At 42.4% G+C, this 17,940-nt stretch overlaps 1 protein-coding gene across 1 annotated transcript; it reads left to right on the plus strand.

The window, feature by feature from the left end:
- The first annotated feature begins 5,539 nt into the window (after positions 1–5,539).
- On the plus strand, positions 5,540–7,256 carry LOC128841518 (uncharacterized). The gene is made up of 2 exons (XM_054036575.1): positions 5,540–5,787; positions 6,778–7,256. Exons 1-2 carry the CDS (start codon positions 5,616–5,618, stop codon positions 7,251–7,253), a joined length of 648 nt encoding a protein of 215 aa, XP_053892550.1. The 5' UTR covers positions 5,540–5,615; the 3' UTR covers positions 7,254–7,256.
- The last annotated feature ends 10,684 nt before the right edge of the window (positions 7,257–17,940 follow it).

Consider the following 17,940-nt stretch of genomic DNA (forward strand, 5'->3'; position numbering starts at 1 on the left):
TCTCAACTTGTAAATGTACCTTTTACTAGAGTGTTTATCTTTGTTTGCTGTACTTTGAACCTGAGACTAGAGGGGAGTCCTCTGAGCTCTTTAAGTTTGATTACCCTGTAAGATTAATTTCCATACTGATTTTACAGAGATGATTTTTACTTTTTTTCTTTAATTAAAAGCCTTCTTTTTAAGAACCTGATTGATTTTTCCTTGTTTTAAGATCCAAGGGGTTTGGATCTTGATTCACCAGGAGTTGGTGGGAGGAAGGAGGGGGGATGGTTAATTTCTCCTTGTTTTAAGATCCAAGGGGTTTGGATCTGTACTCACCAGGGAATTGGTGAAGGTTTCTCAGGGCTTCCCAAGGAGGGAAAAATTGGGAAATGGTGGCAGCGGAACCAGAGCTAAGCTGGTAGTTAAGCTTAGAAGTTTTCATGCAGGCCCCTACATTTGTACCCTAAAGTTCAAAGTGGGGATCCAGCCTTGACAGGAGTCCACAATGGACTTTATATTGAAAGTTTCATGGCAGTATTTGAATAGATGTTGCTGATTAATTAATTGCAAATGTGAAAATGAGAAGGCTTAATGAGCCCAAGAGATCATGATGTTATATTCTTGTCACTGAGACTATTAAAACATATTAACAAACATTTAAATGGTGCCAGAAAAATTAAAAATAAGAGTACCGTTAGTGCTGCTGGATAACAAAAATGAAGGAACTCCATCTTCATCGATGTTAAGGCTGAGTCGTGTCAATATCAGCAGTAATGAACAGGACACTAGTCAAGATAGTGACTTTTATAGGCTCTGTCTTAATGGATGAAAACCAACCTCTGAATTAGCAATATTTTCATATATTGAGAGGATAACTTCAGGGACATTATCAGTATTCAAAAAAAAAAATTTACTCTTGGACCTCATAAAAGCTATTTCATTAACTTTCTGTAGGAGAAGGAAAAATACTTTCACAAGAAGTTAGGCACACATTGGCGATCATACCAATAGAACTATGATTCTAATTTTGACCATGCTGGGTATTTAATTTCAAGTACAAACTGTTTCTTTGAAAAGAAGAGGCTAGTGTCAGTCCTCCACCCATTTACATGAATCAGTGTAGGATTGGGCTCATCTGCCATATATCAGCAACAAGATTTAGCCTCTGTTTAAGGTTCAAATATTTGGGAACAAATCCTTAGGAAAGTGAATAAACTAATGCTTGCTCACTTGTTTGTGAGTATGAGGGTGGAATTGGTGGCATAAGGGTAGTTTCGAGGTAAAACTTAAGCTTCAGGAAAACCAAGGGATTAAATCCAGGATGCCAAGGTGATAGGTACTTCACAAATACCCAGAATAGATAAAATTCCCTTTTGAGAGGGATTCTCTCTTACTTTTTCCTTAAAATAACACCTATTGAGGGACAGAATCTCATGCTAAAAATATCAAGCTAGATTCTGGTCTTACACTGGTGTGAGTCCATTGATTTTAATGAAGTGTCTCCTTGGTCACACACGTATAGGAATGGAATCAAGTCTTTAAAAAAAAAAGATATTTCCATTACGTTACAGTCATTCTTCGTATTCCAGAACTAAAGTGTACAGAAGATGTTAGTGTGGAACTACTGAAGGATCTGTTAACATCTAGGTCAGTTTGGTCCCAGGTAAAACAATCCTCCAGGTACTGATCTGTGTGATAAAGAATATGTCACAGAATTTCATATTGATATAAAATTGTGGAGGGGACTAAGAAAAATGGCTTATGCTTATGCTGAAGAACTGAGATTTTCTACCAAATCTTTAGATAGTGTTGATCAGTGTAGTTCTATTGACTTCAGTGGGGCTGTGCTGATCTACAACAAGTGAGGTTCTGTAGTGCAAATAAATAGATAAATGGCCAAACACTTTTTTACATTTAATACTCTCAAAATTGCAAAAAATATAAATCATGTACACCTCTACCTCGATATAACGCTGTTCTCAGGAGCCAAAAAAACTTACTGTGTTATAGGTGAAACCGCGTTATAGCAAACTTGTTTTGATCCGCTGGAGTGTGCAGCCCTGGCCCCCCCCCCCCCCCCCCCCCGGGAGCACTGCTTTATATTCGAATTCGTGTTATATCGGGTCGCATTATATCAGGGTAGAGGTGTACTAGATATTCACAGCTGTCTGCATGCCATTCTGGTCTAGATACAGGCTGCAGTATGAGCTATTTCCTTTTTATACTGCATTGTGAGCTGTAGAAATTAGATTTTTGCTTACTGATTGCTTTGCAACAATGCAGTAGGTCAAATACTGGGAAGAACCAAGCAGAGCTCCAGGATTTAGTCAAATATTTTTGGAGGGAACTTTGCATAACATTCTCCCCAACTGGAAGAAAAAAATTGCTTGATATCAGGGCCTTCTAGGCCTCCCGCAGTATGTGTGAGGGATGGAGTGGAGAGGACTTCTTCCTTTCTATCCCACCATGTAGTTGTTCTCTCCATCTGTTGATATTGTGTGGAAGACTGCTTCCACTGAAGTCAAGAGGAATTTTGTATGAACTTAAATGGGGAAAGAGAATGAAGCTAAAGGGAATGATACAATGACTTCCAGAGCCATTCACCCCTCAAAAAAGTATACAAGCTTTACAAAACCTTACCTAATTGTTTAAAGAGGTAGGGAGAGAAGATTTGGAGACAGGAATTATAGTTTCAATTTTAAAAGCTCCTTTCCCCTTACACTGAAATTTCTAGTTATTTTGGCAAGCAAAGCTTAACTATTAAAAAAATGAAAAAAAGATCGTCTCAAAAAAGATATACTGGCATTAGACAAGGTTCAGAGAAGGGCAACTAAAATGATTAAGGGTTGGAACGGGTCCCATATGAGGAGAGATTAAAGAGGCGAGGACTTTTCAGCTTGGAAAAGAGGAGACTAAGTGGGGATATGATAGAGGCATATAAAATCATGAGTGGTGTGGAGAAAGTGAATAAGGAATAGTTATTTACGTGTTCCCATAATATAAGAACTAGGGCCACCAAATGAAATTAATGGGCGGCAGGTTTAAGACAAATAAAAGGAAGTTCTTCTTCACACAGCGCACAGTCAACCTGTGGAACTTCTTGCCTGAGGAGGTTGTGAAGGCTAGGACTAGATAAATTCAGGGTTTAAAAGAGAACTAGATAAATTTATGGAGGTTAAGTCCATTAATGGATATTAGCCAGGATAGGTAAGTAACGGTGTCCCTAGCCTCTGTTTATCAGAGGATGGAGATGGATGGCAGGAGAGAGATCACTTGATCATTACCTGTTAGGTTCACTCCCTCTGGGACACCTGGCATTGGCCACTGTCGGTAGACAGGATACTGGGCTGGATGGACCTTTGGTCTGACCCAGTGTGGCCATTTTTATGTTTCTATGTTATGTTATGTAGAAGACAGAATTGTGTGGGTGATTGCCAGAGCTAGGGGAGAGTGGCTCACTTACTTAAACTGAGTGTGAATCAATTGACAACCGTCATATCTGTAGGGCTTTTTAGTGATTTTTGAGGCTGAACTCATTTAATGAACGAATAAATAAGCATGGCTCTGTGGAAATTAATTGAAGTCAGCGGGAATCTGTCCCAATGGGACTTTTGCCCAGAATTAAGACCCCCCCAGGATTTGCTCCTATATGAGAATAGCTGTAGGGTGGCCTAGATTAAATGAGTTGTTGGTCTTCATTCAGTTCCTAGTAGTGGAGAGCTGCCCACACGTTTTGCACTAACTGTTGCCCTTGGTGGCAGTCTCAGCAGGGAGGCTAGTAACAGAACAGAGATGGAGAGTGAATTGCCCCCTGGTTTCTACAGGTTAATTCCTCCTGGTCAGATTTGAAGTACATTTGTTAGGGCAGCATGAGAAAGCTTGTATTACTTGTCTGCTTTACCCATTTAGTAGATAAAAGGAGGATTTCATTTTCCAGACCTGTCAAAACCTTTCATGAACACTAAAATGTTTTGTTTTTTTTTTAAAGAGACAACCCCTCCCCACCCCGCCAAAAAAAAAAAAAAAACAAAAAACCACACACACAGATTTTAAAAGCCTAGTATTCAGTGCACAGGTTTCAATCTGCATCCCAAATATTCACACCAATTAAGCATGATAGGAAACTGCCAGTTACAGGGAGATGCCTCAACACAACAACATACTTACAGGCAAGAAAAAATACATCTCACTGTTCTCCTCATTTTTCCCTCCTCTCCCCCCCCCCCATTCCTTTCAGTGATAAGTTGCTCTGCTGATATATTTTTTTCCATTATGAATCTTTCCTGAACTTGAAGGGTTGGCATCCTTTTATGATATTCTTCTCCAGGTGGATTATCCTAACACTGCTTTCCTTTCTTTCTTTCTTTCTTATTTTGTGAATTGTGTGTGTGTGTGTGTGTGAATGAATTATAGTATTTATGAGAATGGAAGCTGATAACTTTGGCTGGAGGATAGGTATAGTCCAATCTTTTTTCATATATTTCTGCCAATCTACCTTCCTTCTGATCTATAAAATCACTGCTATTTCAGCACTCTGACTATCCATACTTTGCACATATAAAATTGTTTTGTTTGTGGATGACAATTTTTCATTGAGGCTTAGGTGAAATCACCTGATAAATAGCATTTATAAAAATAATATTTTGAACTTAATTCCCACCTTCCCATTGAAAAGTCCTAGCACTTTATGAGCATTAGTTAATTAAACTTCACAGCACCCTCCCAGGTAAGTATCTTGTATGCTTATTTTGTAAATTGGATTTAGAGGCTTGACCATAGACACACACACACACACACACACAAACAACACGAGGAGTCCTTGTGGCACCTTAGGCCTGGTCTACACTAGGCGTTTATGTCGAAGTTAGCGCCGTTACATCGAATTAACCCTGCACCCGTCCACACCGCGAAGGTATTTAGTTCGACATAGAGGTCTCTTTAATTCGACTTCTGTACTCCTCCCCGACGAGGGGAGTAGCGCTAAATTCGACATGGCCATGTCGAATTAGGCTAGGTGTGGATGGAAATCGACGCTAATAGCTCCGGGAGCTATCCCACAGTGCACCACTCTGTTGACGCTCTGGACAGCAGTACGAGCTCGGATGCTCTGAACTGCCACACAGGAAAAGCCCCGGGAAAATTTGAATTTGAATTCCTTTTCCTGTCTGGCCAGTTTGAATCTCATTTCCTGTCTGGACATCGTGGCGAGCTCAGCAGCACTGGCAACGATGCAGAGCTCTCCAGCAGTGATGGCCGTGCAATCTCAGAATAGAAAGAGGGCCCCAGCATGGACTGATCGGGAAGTCTTGGATCTCATCGCTGTGTGGGGCGATGAGTCCGTGCTTTCCGAGCTGCGATCGAAAAGACGGAATGCAAAGATCTACGAGAAGATCTCTAAAGACATGGCAGAGAGAGGATACAGCCAGGATGTAACGCAGTGCCGCGTGAAAATCAAGGAGCTGAGACAAGGCTACCAGAAGACCAAAGAGGCAAACGGACGCTCCGGATCCCATCCCCAGACATCCCGTTTCTACGAGGCACTGCATTCCATCCTCGGTGCGGCCGCCACCACTACCCCACCAGTGACCGTGGACTCTGAGGATGGGATAGTGTCCACGGCTGGATCCTCGGACATGTTAGCGGACGGGGAAGATGAGGAAGGAGATGAGGAGGACGAGGCAGTCGACAGCGCTCACAACGCTGATTTCCCCGACAGCCAGGATCTCTTCATCACCCTTACAGAGATCCCCTACCAATCCTCCCCAGCCGTTACCCCGGACACAGAATCTGGGGAAGGATCAGCCAGTAAGTGTTGTAAAAATCTAAACATTTATTTGTAACAGAACAGGAATATTAACAATTTAAAAAATGGGTTTCTCATGATTAGTTTGATTAGCTTAACGATTCAGTCATGGGCAGTGCAACTATTGAAAAAAAATCTAGCAATGTCCGGTTTTGCATGATTGTCCTGCCCAAGCCGCTCTACTGGTTAGTCACTGCTACAGCAGCTACAGTAAAATGCGGTCTATATGTCCGGGGATGGAGCAGAAATCCTCCTGTGACATCTCGAGGAAGCTCTCCTGGAGGTAATTGGAAATCCGCTGCATTAGGTTCTTGGGGAGAGCGGCCTTATTGGGTCCTCCGTAGTAGGACACGTTGCCACGCCACGAGACTATCAGGTACTCTGGAATCATTGCTCTGCACAGCATGGCGGCATACGGCCCTGGTCTTTGCAGGCTTTCCCGGAGCATTCTCTCTTTCTCGCTGTCAGAGATCCTCATGAGGGTGATGTCGCTCATGATGACCTGCTTTGAATGAGGTAGGGGAATGTTAGTGTTGGGACTGCTTTGCCGTTCCTTTACAGAACTGTAACCGCTGGTTTGCAGCCACGCGGTGGAGGCGGGAGAGGGGCAGCCGAAAGGGATCGTTCCCGGGGACAGCCGCGAGGGTGTGGGACAGGAGCAGACTTCCTGCTTGCCGAATTGCTGGCAGCAGGGACCGACATTGATTTCAATGTGAAATGAGGCCATTGCTAATATTAAAGTTTTAAGCTGCCACAAGTCTACGGCTTACCATGTCTGCCTGCAACAGAAATTCCGTTCTCCTGAGAGGCTTCTCAAATGTGCTGTAGAAGACCCCAGGCACTGAATGCGAAGGCCGAGAATTCGACCTTGTGCTGAGTGCGCATGTGAGAGGTGCTGTGCATGGTCTTGTTAACAGAGAAAGACTATGTTCTTTGTTCACAACTACATTTATCTTTCTGAGGAATTCACTCCCTTTTTCCCATTCCCACAGCCCCATCTGCGACTGTCTCACAACCTAGCCTGTCATCACACTCCCAGAGGCTAGCGCGGATTAGGCATAAGAAGAAGAGGACACGGGAGGACATGTTCTCGGAGCTTATAGCCTGCTCCAGAGCCCAGGCAGCACAGCAGACCCAGTGGCGGGAGAACTTGACCCGAATGCACCAAGCCAACATGGATCGGGAGGAGAGGTGGCGTCAGGAAGACCAGCAGGCGACTCAAACCCTGCTTGGACTAATGAGGGAGCAAACGGACACGCTCCGGCGCCTTGTGGATGTTCTGCAGGAACGGAGGCAGGAGGACAGAGCCCCGCTGCAGTCCATCTCTAACCGCCCTCCCCCGCCACCAAGTCCCATACTCCCCTCACCCAAAGTGCACAGAAGGAGAGGCGGCAGAGTCCCTGCTAACTCTCACTCCACCCCTGCAGAGAGCTCGAGCAGCAGAAGGCTCTCATTCCCCAAAATTTGACAAGTTCTTTCCTTCCCGCCTGACACAAGCCCCCGTCCAAGTTTCACTTTCCCAGTTCCATGTTTGGTTGATAATAAAAAATACGTTTCTGTTAACTACTGTTTCCATCATGTTCTTTTGGAGGAGGGGGGGATAGGGGGTTGGTAATTCGACAGGACAGTCACCTTTGGCAGGGTATATAGTCGGGGGCAGGCACAGCAGCAGGGCACATACATAGTGCAGTGATGCAGTGACTAGTTACCCTGGTTAGTCTGGGAGATTGTTTTCATGTTATGTGGTGGGGGGTGGGTTGCTCTGTGACTTTGTGGCAGGGGAGGGCAGTTACAGATCTTAAGCGGCGGTCCTTAGGCAGGATCACAGAGCCACACAGCAGGGGATCTGTAACCGTCCTCCCCCTGCCACAAAGTCACATAGACCCCCCCATACACACAGTCCCTATCAGGAGGGGTGACAGGCTCCGTTGAAACAACCATCCCACCGCAGCGGAGCCTGTCAATCCTTGAGTTTAGAAGCTGCATTCGCGCCACTACAGTACACCCGCTCCGCACCACAGTCTGCGTCCCAGTTTTAAAAAATTCCCGCGAATACAGTATTAAAGAAAACGGTGTGCTTTAACAAAGTAGAACTATTTTTATTTTGAAACGTGTGTTGGAAGTGGGGTGAAGGGGGTATGTAACTGGATAGGATAGTCAACATTAACTGGGCAAAGAAACGGGGGCAGGTTTAGCTTCTCAATACACAAACTTTAAAGTCACAGGTTACCCTGCTCACTCAGGAACTTTGCTTTCAAAGCCTCCCGGATGCACAGCGCTTCCCGCTGTTCTCTTCTAATCGCCCGGCTGTCTGGCTGTGAGTAATCAGCAGCCAGGCTATTTTCCTCAACCTCCCACCCCGCCATAAAGGTCTCCCCCTTGCTCTCACAGAGATTGTGGAGCACACAGCAAGCTGCAATAACAATGGGGATATTGGTTTCGCTGAGATCACAGCGAGTCAGTAAGCTTCTCCATCTCCCCTTGAGACGGCCAAAAGCACACTCCACCACCATTCTGCACTTGCTCAGCCGGTAGTTGAAGAGTTCTTTTTCAGTGTCCAGGGCGCCAGTATAGGGCTTCATGAGCCAGGGCATTAGCGGGTAGGCTGGGTCCCCGAGGATGACTATAGGCATCTCCACATCCCCAAGAGTTATTTTGTGGTCCGGGAAGTAAATACCTTGCTGCAGCCGTCTAAACAGACCAGAGTTCCTGAAAACACGAGCGTCATGAACCTTGCCCGGCCATCCCACGTAGATGTTGGTAAAACGTCCCCTGTGGTCCACCAGTGCTTGCAGCACCATGGAAAAGTAGCCCTTTCTGTTAATGTACTGGCTGGCCTGGTGTTCCGGTGCCAGGATAGGGATGTGAGTTCCATCTATGGCCCCACCGCAGTTTGGGAATCCCATCGCTGCGAAGCCATCTATGATCGCCTCCACGTTTCCCAGGGTGACTACCTTTGGCAGCAGTACATCAACGATTGCCTTGGCTACTTGCATCACAACAACCCCCACGGTAGATTTGCCCACCCCAAACTGGTTCGCGACTGACCGGTAGCTGTCTGGCGTTGCAAGCTTCCACAGGGCTATGGCCACTCGCTTCTGGACAGTCAGGGCTGCTCGCATCCGGGTGTCATTGCGCTTCAGGGCAGGGGACAGCAACTCACAAAGTTCCAGGAAAGTTCCCTTCCGCATGCGAAAGTTTCGCAGCCACTGGGATTCATCCCAGACCTGCAGCACTATGCGGTCCCACCACTCAGTGCTTGTTTCCCGTGCCCAGAATCTCCTTTCGACGGCATCAACATGACCCATTGCCACCGTGATGTTCTCGGCGCTGGGTCCCCTGCTTTCTGAGAGGTCTGTGCTACTCTCAGACTTCAGGCCATCACCGCGTTGACGTAGCCTCCTCGCCTGACTTTTCTGCATCTGCCTCAGGGAAAGGTGTATGATAAGTTGCGAGGCGTTGAGAGCGGCCACAACTGCAGTGATGGTTGCAGCAGGCTCCATGCTCGCAGTGCTGTGGCATCCGCGCTGTCACTGACTAGAAAAGTGCGCGAACTGATTTCCCGCCGGCGCTTTCAGGGAGGGAGGGCGGGAGTGATGGACGGATGACGACAGTTACCCAAAAGCACCCTGGACACATTTTTTTTACCCAGAAGGCATTTGCGGCTCCACCCAGAATTCCAATGGGCAGCGGGGACTCCGGGAACTGTGGGATAGCTGACCACAGTGCACCACTTCCAATGTCGACGCTTTCCCCGTTAGTGTGGACTCACAAAGTCGAATTACTGTCCTTAGTGTGGACACACACGTTCGACTTTGCAATATCGATTCCAAAAATTCGATTTAAGTAAAATCGAACTACTCTCGTAGTGTAGACAAGGCCTTAGAGACTAACAAATTTATTTGGGCATAAGCTTTAGTGGGCTATAACCCACTTCATCAGATGCATGGGGTGGAAAATACAGTAAACAGGTATAAATATACAGCACATAAAAAGAGGGAGTTGCCTTACCAAGTGTGGGGTCAGTGCTAATGAGGCCAATTCAATTAGGGTGGATGTGGCCCATTCCCAACAGTTGACAGGAAGATGTGAGTATCAACAGAGTGAAAATTATTTTTTGTAATGACCCAGCCATTCCCACTCTTTATTCAGGCCTAATTTGATGGTGTCCAGTTTGCAAATTTATTCCAGTTCTGCAGTTTCTCACTGGAGTCTGTTTTTGAAGTTTTTTTGGTTGAAAAATGGCGACTTTTAAGTCTGTCCAGGGAGATTGAAGTGCTCTCCTACTGGTTTTTGAATGTTACAATCTTGATGTCTGATTTGTATCCATTTGTTCCTTTGCATAGAGACTGTCTGGTTTGTCCAATGTACATGGTCCCTATGTACATGCCAATGTACATAGACACACAAGAATCAGAGTCCAAATAGAACTCTGGAGTTTTGATTTCTCATTTCTTACACATGTGCACACACATTTATTTGCTGTGAAGAGCAGACCGAAACTCAGGCCCCAGAGATGAAAGCTGTGGACGTATACCTATAGCTTTGCACTTAGCTTTTTTTTCATATAAATATAAATGTGTCGAGAAGAAATGTGTTTTAAAAAAATCTTAGACTGAAAGTGAACATCAAACTGCAGCCACATAAACTGGTACAAAAGACTTCTTAAGGCTGTTCACAACTATTTGCAAGATTTATTAAGTCAGAGGTATGCTACTGAATATAATTCATCTTATTTGTCACAATGATATGCATCCAGAATTATTAGTGGAAGACTGTGCAAGCTCTACAGAGGATTAAACAGAAAAGGGATTCTGGTCAGACACTTTCTCTTTCTGATAAAGGATTAACAAAAAGATTTTAAGGTAGCGTAAATGTTTCAATATGCATGTCCATTTATCTATATATCTCTTGACTCTTCCAAGAATAAATCACCTTTGTATTGACTTTTATGTGCTTCATTAATAAAGATTAATGTTAATATTTCTCCACATGTATACAACTTTTAATGTGATTTATAATTAGCCACACTTAAACCCAAGGAACAACTTCTAAGACTCAAAACCAGTGAGAGATGGTAATTTAGGCTGTAAATTTAAGGAAATTGAATGTTCTGTGTGTGTGGGAGAAACCAGTTTCAATCTCTAAATGTTATATATAAGGATGTTATTATTTATTTTTACTACAGTATCAGCTAAAGGCCCCAGCCAAGATCAGATTACCTTTGTGTTAGGCACTGTAGATATACATAGAATAAATACTCCTTGCTCTGAAAAGTTTACAGTCTAAATAAGACCATCTCAGTCTGTATATCTAGCAATTTGGATATATTCAGATGATACATTTCTGGAGATGGAGAATTCCAGTGACTGCCTTTGTTCACAATCCTGCAAGGAATTCTATGTAGTTCTGCACACTGCTCCTTGTTGGATCAGGCTCTTTGTGAAAAACTGGTTAGTATTCATCCGTTAGCTATCTATGATTCTTCTTCCAAATAAATGAGAAACACTACTTAAATTATCCTTAAGAGCACTTTTCTCAATAAATAGAATCCCTCCATGAATCAGAGCCTGTCAATGTTACTACTGAAGCCCTTAAGTATGGCTCTTGATACAGTGTTATTTCCAGTATAAACAGGCTCTTATTCTATTATAAATCATTTTAAAAAACAATGATCGGAGGGTGCAAATGTAGGCAAAGCCAAAAGTGAAATCAGATCCATGTGGATCTCTGCCACTTGCAACTGTGTAAAATGTGTTGGCAAAATAAAGTTGTATAAAGTTCTGCATCTGCATACTGCAAAATCAGTCATGTGAGCTTGTAATGGAAACCACAAAGTGGGGATAAATTGGCAGGTTTTCACCTGATTTCATGTTGAACATGAAACCATAGGAAACTGCAGATTCTGTATATTTTCTAAGCAGAATAAAAACTTTACCCAGGTTTGTTAAAAACTGGGTCCAGTTAGATAATAATTAGGCCAATATTCATTCACCAGTAGACCCAGGTTCACTTGAATGGTAACCATCAGATGGATAAGGAGGAGTACTTGTCTAGGGTGGTTAAAGAGTTCTCCGACTGGTTTTTGAATGTTATAATTCTTGACGTCTGATTTGTTTGGCATCTATATGGGCCAAACTGGACAGTCTCTACGCAAAAGAATAAATGGACACAAATCAGACGTCAAGAATTATAACATTAAAAAACCAGTCGGAAAACACTTCAGCCTCCCTGGACACTCAATAACAGACTTAAAAGTGGCAAATCTTCAACAAAAAAACTTCAAAAACAGACTCCAATGAGAAACTGCAGAACTGGAATTAATTTGCAAACTGGACCCCATCAAATTAGGCCTGAATAAAGACTGGGAGCTGGATGGGTCATTATAAAGACTAAAAACTAATTTCCCCCTACTTTTACTCACACCTTCTTGTCAACTGTTTGAAAGTGGCCACCCTGATTACCACTACAAAAGTGATTTTTCCTCCTGTTGATAATAGCCCACTGTAATTGAATTGTCTCGTTAGAATTAGTAAGGCAACCCTATCTTTTCATGTACTATCTCTATATATCTTCCTACTGTATGTTCCACTCCATGCATCTGACGAAGTGGGTTTTAGCCCATGAAAGCTTATGCCCAAATAAATTTGTTCGTCTCTAAGGTGCCACAAGGACTCCTCGTTATTTTTGCAGATACAGACTGACACGGCTACCACTCTGAAACCATCGGCTGGATGTGATCTGATGTTATAGTATTAACAAACTGAAATTAACTGAAATCCAGACAATGTTCATGTGGTGCCAGGTTTCATTATGAATATTTCATACAACACTATGTTAGAAAGAAGTAGGACACTTTCTGGCTAATTCTCTTGCTTGTTCCTAAGAGGGGGAAGGATAAGAAGTTAAGGCTATGGTTCTAGATGAGGGGCTGCTGCCACCAGTTTCTTCCTCAGCTTCTAGGTACCGATTCAGCAAAGCACAGAGCACTTGCTTAACTTTAATCATATGTTTGAGTGCCTTGCTGATCCATGGTCTCAGCTGTCCAGTATGAAGGTCTGTAACATAAGCTCTCATATTATGATAATAGGCACTGTTATTAAAACCCAGAGAGAAAGATAGCTGAAGAGGGTTATTCTTTTGTTGGCTCTAAAATGAGAAATGAGTGCTGCAGTGCACATTTCAATGGTATATACATTACGTATCTATGTGCTAGATTACTGTATAACCCTATGAGACTTTTTAAAAAGGAAATACAATAGATTTCTTGTTCTATTAGCATCTGTGCTTTTGAAGTGTGCCATGCATCATACTGTATTAATCTAGATGTTACGGAATTGCAACTTGCATGCTATTTTATTTATATTCAATTAATCTCAGTGCACACAATCATTTTCCATGGCTTTAGTCACTTCCCTAAATATAAAATAAAATGTAGTTGATATCATGGTTCAAGTTTCTCTTCTTGTATAATTTAAGAGGCTGCTGCAAACCCCTAGGTGAATGACAAGGAAATAAGTACAATATATTACACATTTAAACAAGAGATGTGATATTTGGAAGAAATGTGGATTACCTATGTCACTCAGGCAGAATAAGGCATAGCCACAAGTGAAAAAGGTGTGGTTCATTTAACATTTTTTAAAGTAAATAGTCATGGATCCAGTGTCTCTCTTTAAAATTAGTTTTTTGATTTGGTTTGGTTTTTGCTCATAAATGTATACAGGCATATCATTGTGGTTGATAAGCCATTAAGGCCCTAGTTCAGGAAAGTACTTGATGTGAGATTTGCAAAGGAGCCTAAGAGAATTAGGCACTTGACTCCCATTGACTTTCAATGGGAATTGAGAATCTAACTCCAGTACGTACCTTTGAAAATCCCAGCTTTGAACACATACTTGAGTTTATCACAATTCAGCAGAGCACTTGAATATGTACTTACATGTAAGCACATGCTAAAGGGCTTTGCTCTATGTGGGGACAGCTAATGGAATTTGTACTTCAGGGCAGTCATTTTACATGTGTCACCACTGCAGCTGGACTTCTCAGAGACGTCTGAAACCCAGTTTGCAACATTCCTGTGGGCCTCATTTCTGTTTTGACTTTGCTGGGATTTGCATCCCTTGAGTTGTGCTTTGGTACCCTGCTATTCAGTTGAGTAAAGAATATCCACAATAATAAGGTCAAATCCTAATGTGCATTTCTCAATTGCTACAATACACTGAAACAATGGTGGATACAATAAACAGTATTTCAAGTTAATAATGAACAAGCTGTTTCTTTCTCAAAATTGTTCTTGAGGTTTCTGTGAAGAATGGACACAGGAGTGTTCTTTGTACACACCCTGGATGGATGGGTATTTGTGAGATCACTGAGGCAAGTTGGAAAGGGGGAGGGAACATCATAGTTGAAAAACAAACCATGTGTAGAGATACTGGAAATGCTTACCCACAGCTAAAATGCAAATTCCAGTTAGAAGGGGGGAGAAATGTTAGTAAGCTTTTGGGGAAGATATATATTGCACATTAGAACTTGATTTCCCAAGAGCTTTCTGCAGATACTTCAATAAATAAATCTGTCCAATTAAAAAGATTCTTGGAATATATATGTAGCATTTAATCATTTGGATACATTTTGTTTGAGAACTGGTTTCAGTTTTTTTCCCCTCCCCATGTATTTTGTTTGCTAGAGAGTATGGCAATATACTCAGACTATACTAGTAGAGGCCCCAGTCCTACAACTGATAGTTTGTGACCAGGCTGTTGTGAACATGCAGAGCCCCATTGATCTCAACCAACTGGGCCATCAGTTGCACAGATCTGGGCCAAAATTTGAAAACAGGGATGTCTATCTGATCATTGGAAGCTCAGTTATTGGGATACTACACAGTACACCTTTTTTCTCTACTCTACTCTTCTTTTTTTTAATAATCTGAGCATCTAGTCAGACTTTCCCCCCCTCCTTATAGTATTTAAAATAAGGCTTTGGTCCCTCTTGAACTTTTCTGTCTCTACCTTTTTATCATATTTTTCTCCAGTTGGAATATTCCAAATAGCCTGAATTTAAGTTGTGAATTAATAAAAAGTTATTGTGATGGAGAGGGCCCCAATCTAGGAACGCATCCTGTGCAGCAAAGCACTGAAACTCTTTACGTTCCACTGGGACGTGAGCACATGTTTAAAATTAATCCAGTGCTTTCCCAAGCAAAGGCCTAAATGGTTGGGGTTTTTTTTGGATCACACACCCAGACATCTTAAGAGGGGGTGTCTCCTATTATATGGGAAGGAGCTTTCCCATAGTTCAATAAATCAAGCATTTTGAGAAAACCTTGGGGAAGGAGGAGAGGATTCCCCTCTCGAGGGGAGAATGTTAGACTGTATTAACAATAGCAACACCAGGAGATGAACTGTCTGTGGACCCTCTTCCAGCAATAAATAGGTGTGGCTGCTTTGCTAAAGAACTTGTACCTGCTATTGTACCTTGTGACAGTCTACTGCTAAATACTTTCCAAGATTACATAAATTGGCTCCAGCTTCAATACTGTTATGAACTTTTCCAGAAATGCTTTTCTGGGTTGGTATTAGAAGGAAGACCTTATGGCCAACTTCAAATCTTACTTGAAGATAGTGAACTTTCAAACTAAACTAAAGCATTTCAGATTTGAGTAGCATTGGAAACACTTTCTTTTTAAGGACATTGAGGAGTGGGGGTATTTAAAGAGTTTAAATGAAGTTTATTTATCACCACCAGTCCTCTATCCAGCATAACAGATGAGCCATGGTATGGGAAGAAAACAAAGGACATATGATGGGATGTCCACCCCACACAAGGCAGAGCAAATTAAATATGGTTAATTAGACTGATTGATGATGGAGTCTATCTGAGAAGGAACAGGCTGGGCTAGAATAAAGGTAGGAAGTTGGAAGCAGGAAGAAACCTGCAGCTATTTTCTGGATGTTAGAGAGGGAGGAAGAGAGTAGAAACCCCAGGGGATCTAGGCCCTGAAGGAAAGGTTTATTTAAAGGTGGGTGAAGCCAAAGCCTGAGAGAGGCAGAGTGGGAAATGGCTCAGGGAAACTGCAGGTGGTTACCTGCTGGGTAGAGAGTCCCTGAGCTGGAACTCAGAGTAGAGGGTGAATCTGGGTTCTCCTACCAGCCATTGGAGAAGTAGCACAATCTGGGCAGTGAGAGAGAATGTATTTTAAATGGAGACACTTTGATAACCCCCTAGAAGGGAAAAACCCACAGTGACCTGGCCAGAGTGCATGCCGTGATGAGCCAGCCCCCTGAGTTGCAGAGAAAGAAGTAGCAGAGCATGTGAACAAGTGACAGAAGGGGGCATTGGAGCTGGCAAGAGCTAATTCCTGAGCAGCTTGGAGAAGGTGCTCTGTTGGTGAGTGAACACTATGACAGTGTACTTTCATATGCTTCTAATAACATCAGTGATCTCAGGTATGGCAAGCAAATAGCATGACTGCATTAAAGGGTGGTATGAAATCAGTCTGAATACAGTTTGAGAGCCTCAAAATCCCACTTATCCTAGAAAGGGAGAACCTGGTTCTGATCTTAATTATATTAATTTGTAATAGTTTAATTTCATTGATAGTTGTTCGTAATAACTCAAGTCTGGAGGACCTTTTTGTTGTCTTTCTGTTTTCCTTTCTTTAGGAGAAACTCAGAGGTGTTCAATGGAATTTATCTTGCAAAGCTAGAAGTGCCTTACAGGAGAGGTAGAGTTTTATGTCTCTAGGAACATGCTGTGATACAAATATGTAGTGATGGTCAAGGGAAAGGGGATACTGCTGCTTCAAGCAGGGAAAAAGAAATCACAGATATTGAGGACAGATTGCTGAAAGACATGGAAGAGCAGTTGTTTCTCATGTGATACTTTTTTATTGTAACTTTTTTCCCATTGTTTTCACTGTTGTGCACTGTACAACTGGCTGTGCATTATTTTTACTGCCAAGACTGCTTCGTAGGGAATGAGCACATATTTATTGTAGGATGGATGGCTTCAAGCATCCTTCTATCCCTCCTCTCATAAAGGAGGCTCTAGTCCTTGCCACACTGATAGTTATTTCTGGGAGTAGTAATGCATCCCTAGATGAAACACTTTCAGAACTCACATTTCAGGCTCAGTTAAAGCAGCCCACTGTATGTGACACTGTTTCAAATTCTGCTGAGTGAGTCCAGCCTTTGTGTTGCCATTCATCCCTTAGGTTCTCTTTGTATTAAGAGCCTGATATTCTCCATTAGTACTATGAAGAGCGATCTTGAAATCACCCATCTGAGCCACTGAGCCACTACAAAGAAAATTCCAAATGCTCCATGGTAATTGAATTGCTTAGTTTATGTACTAATGTTCAGGAAGGGGTCATTATATACTGTACTGGGTCCCACAAGAGCACTTAATGCGTCTATGTACAGATTTTTGTACTTTACATACCTGTGACTAGTATGAGTGTTCAAAGGGAGCACAGGATCAAATATAAACAAAACATTTATACATTGTGATGTCTTTCTTGAGTGCTGTAAAATTGTGGAATAGAGAAGAAAGTGAAGGCGAACTTTTATTACTGAGCATAGTGGACATCAAAAGTTTTGAATACAGAGATATTCTAATATAGCACTTAAGATTGTTGTGTTTTTTTTTTAACATAACTGATCTCACGGGTATATATTTAGTATATTATGTATCTGAAATATGTGGTTTTTCTGAAGCTAATTGTATATCTGCTCTGTTATATTTATATTTGTGATAGAATCACAGAAATGTAGGACTGGACGGGACCTCGATAGGTTATCTAGGCCATTGTTTCAATAAGAGTTGGATAACATAACATGCTCAAATTCCTGAGGTTGGTGTATCTAGTCCTGTCCCCTGCACTGAAACAGGGCTAAGTATTATCTAGATCATCCCTAGCAGGTGGTTGTCTAATCTGTTTTTAAAAACCTCCAGTGACAGAGATTGCACAGCCTACCTAGATAATTTGTTCTAGTGCTTAACTACCCTTACAGTTAAGAAACATTTCCTAATGTCTAACCTGGTTCTGTCTAAATTTCCCTTGCTGCAATTGAAGCCCATTATTTCTTCTCCTGTCTTCAGTGGTTAAGGAGAACCATTTGTCACCCTTCTCTTTATAACACCTCTTGCGT

Source organism: Malaclemys terrapin, chromosome 8 (genome assembly GCF_027887155.1).
Source record: "Malaclemys terrapin pileata isolate rMalTer1 chromosome 8, rMalTer1.hap1, whole genome shotgun sequence".
NCBI classification, from domain to species: domain Eukaryota; kingdom Metazoa; phylum Chordata; order Testudines; family Emydidae; genus Malaclemys; species Malaclemys terrapin.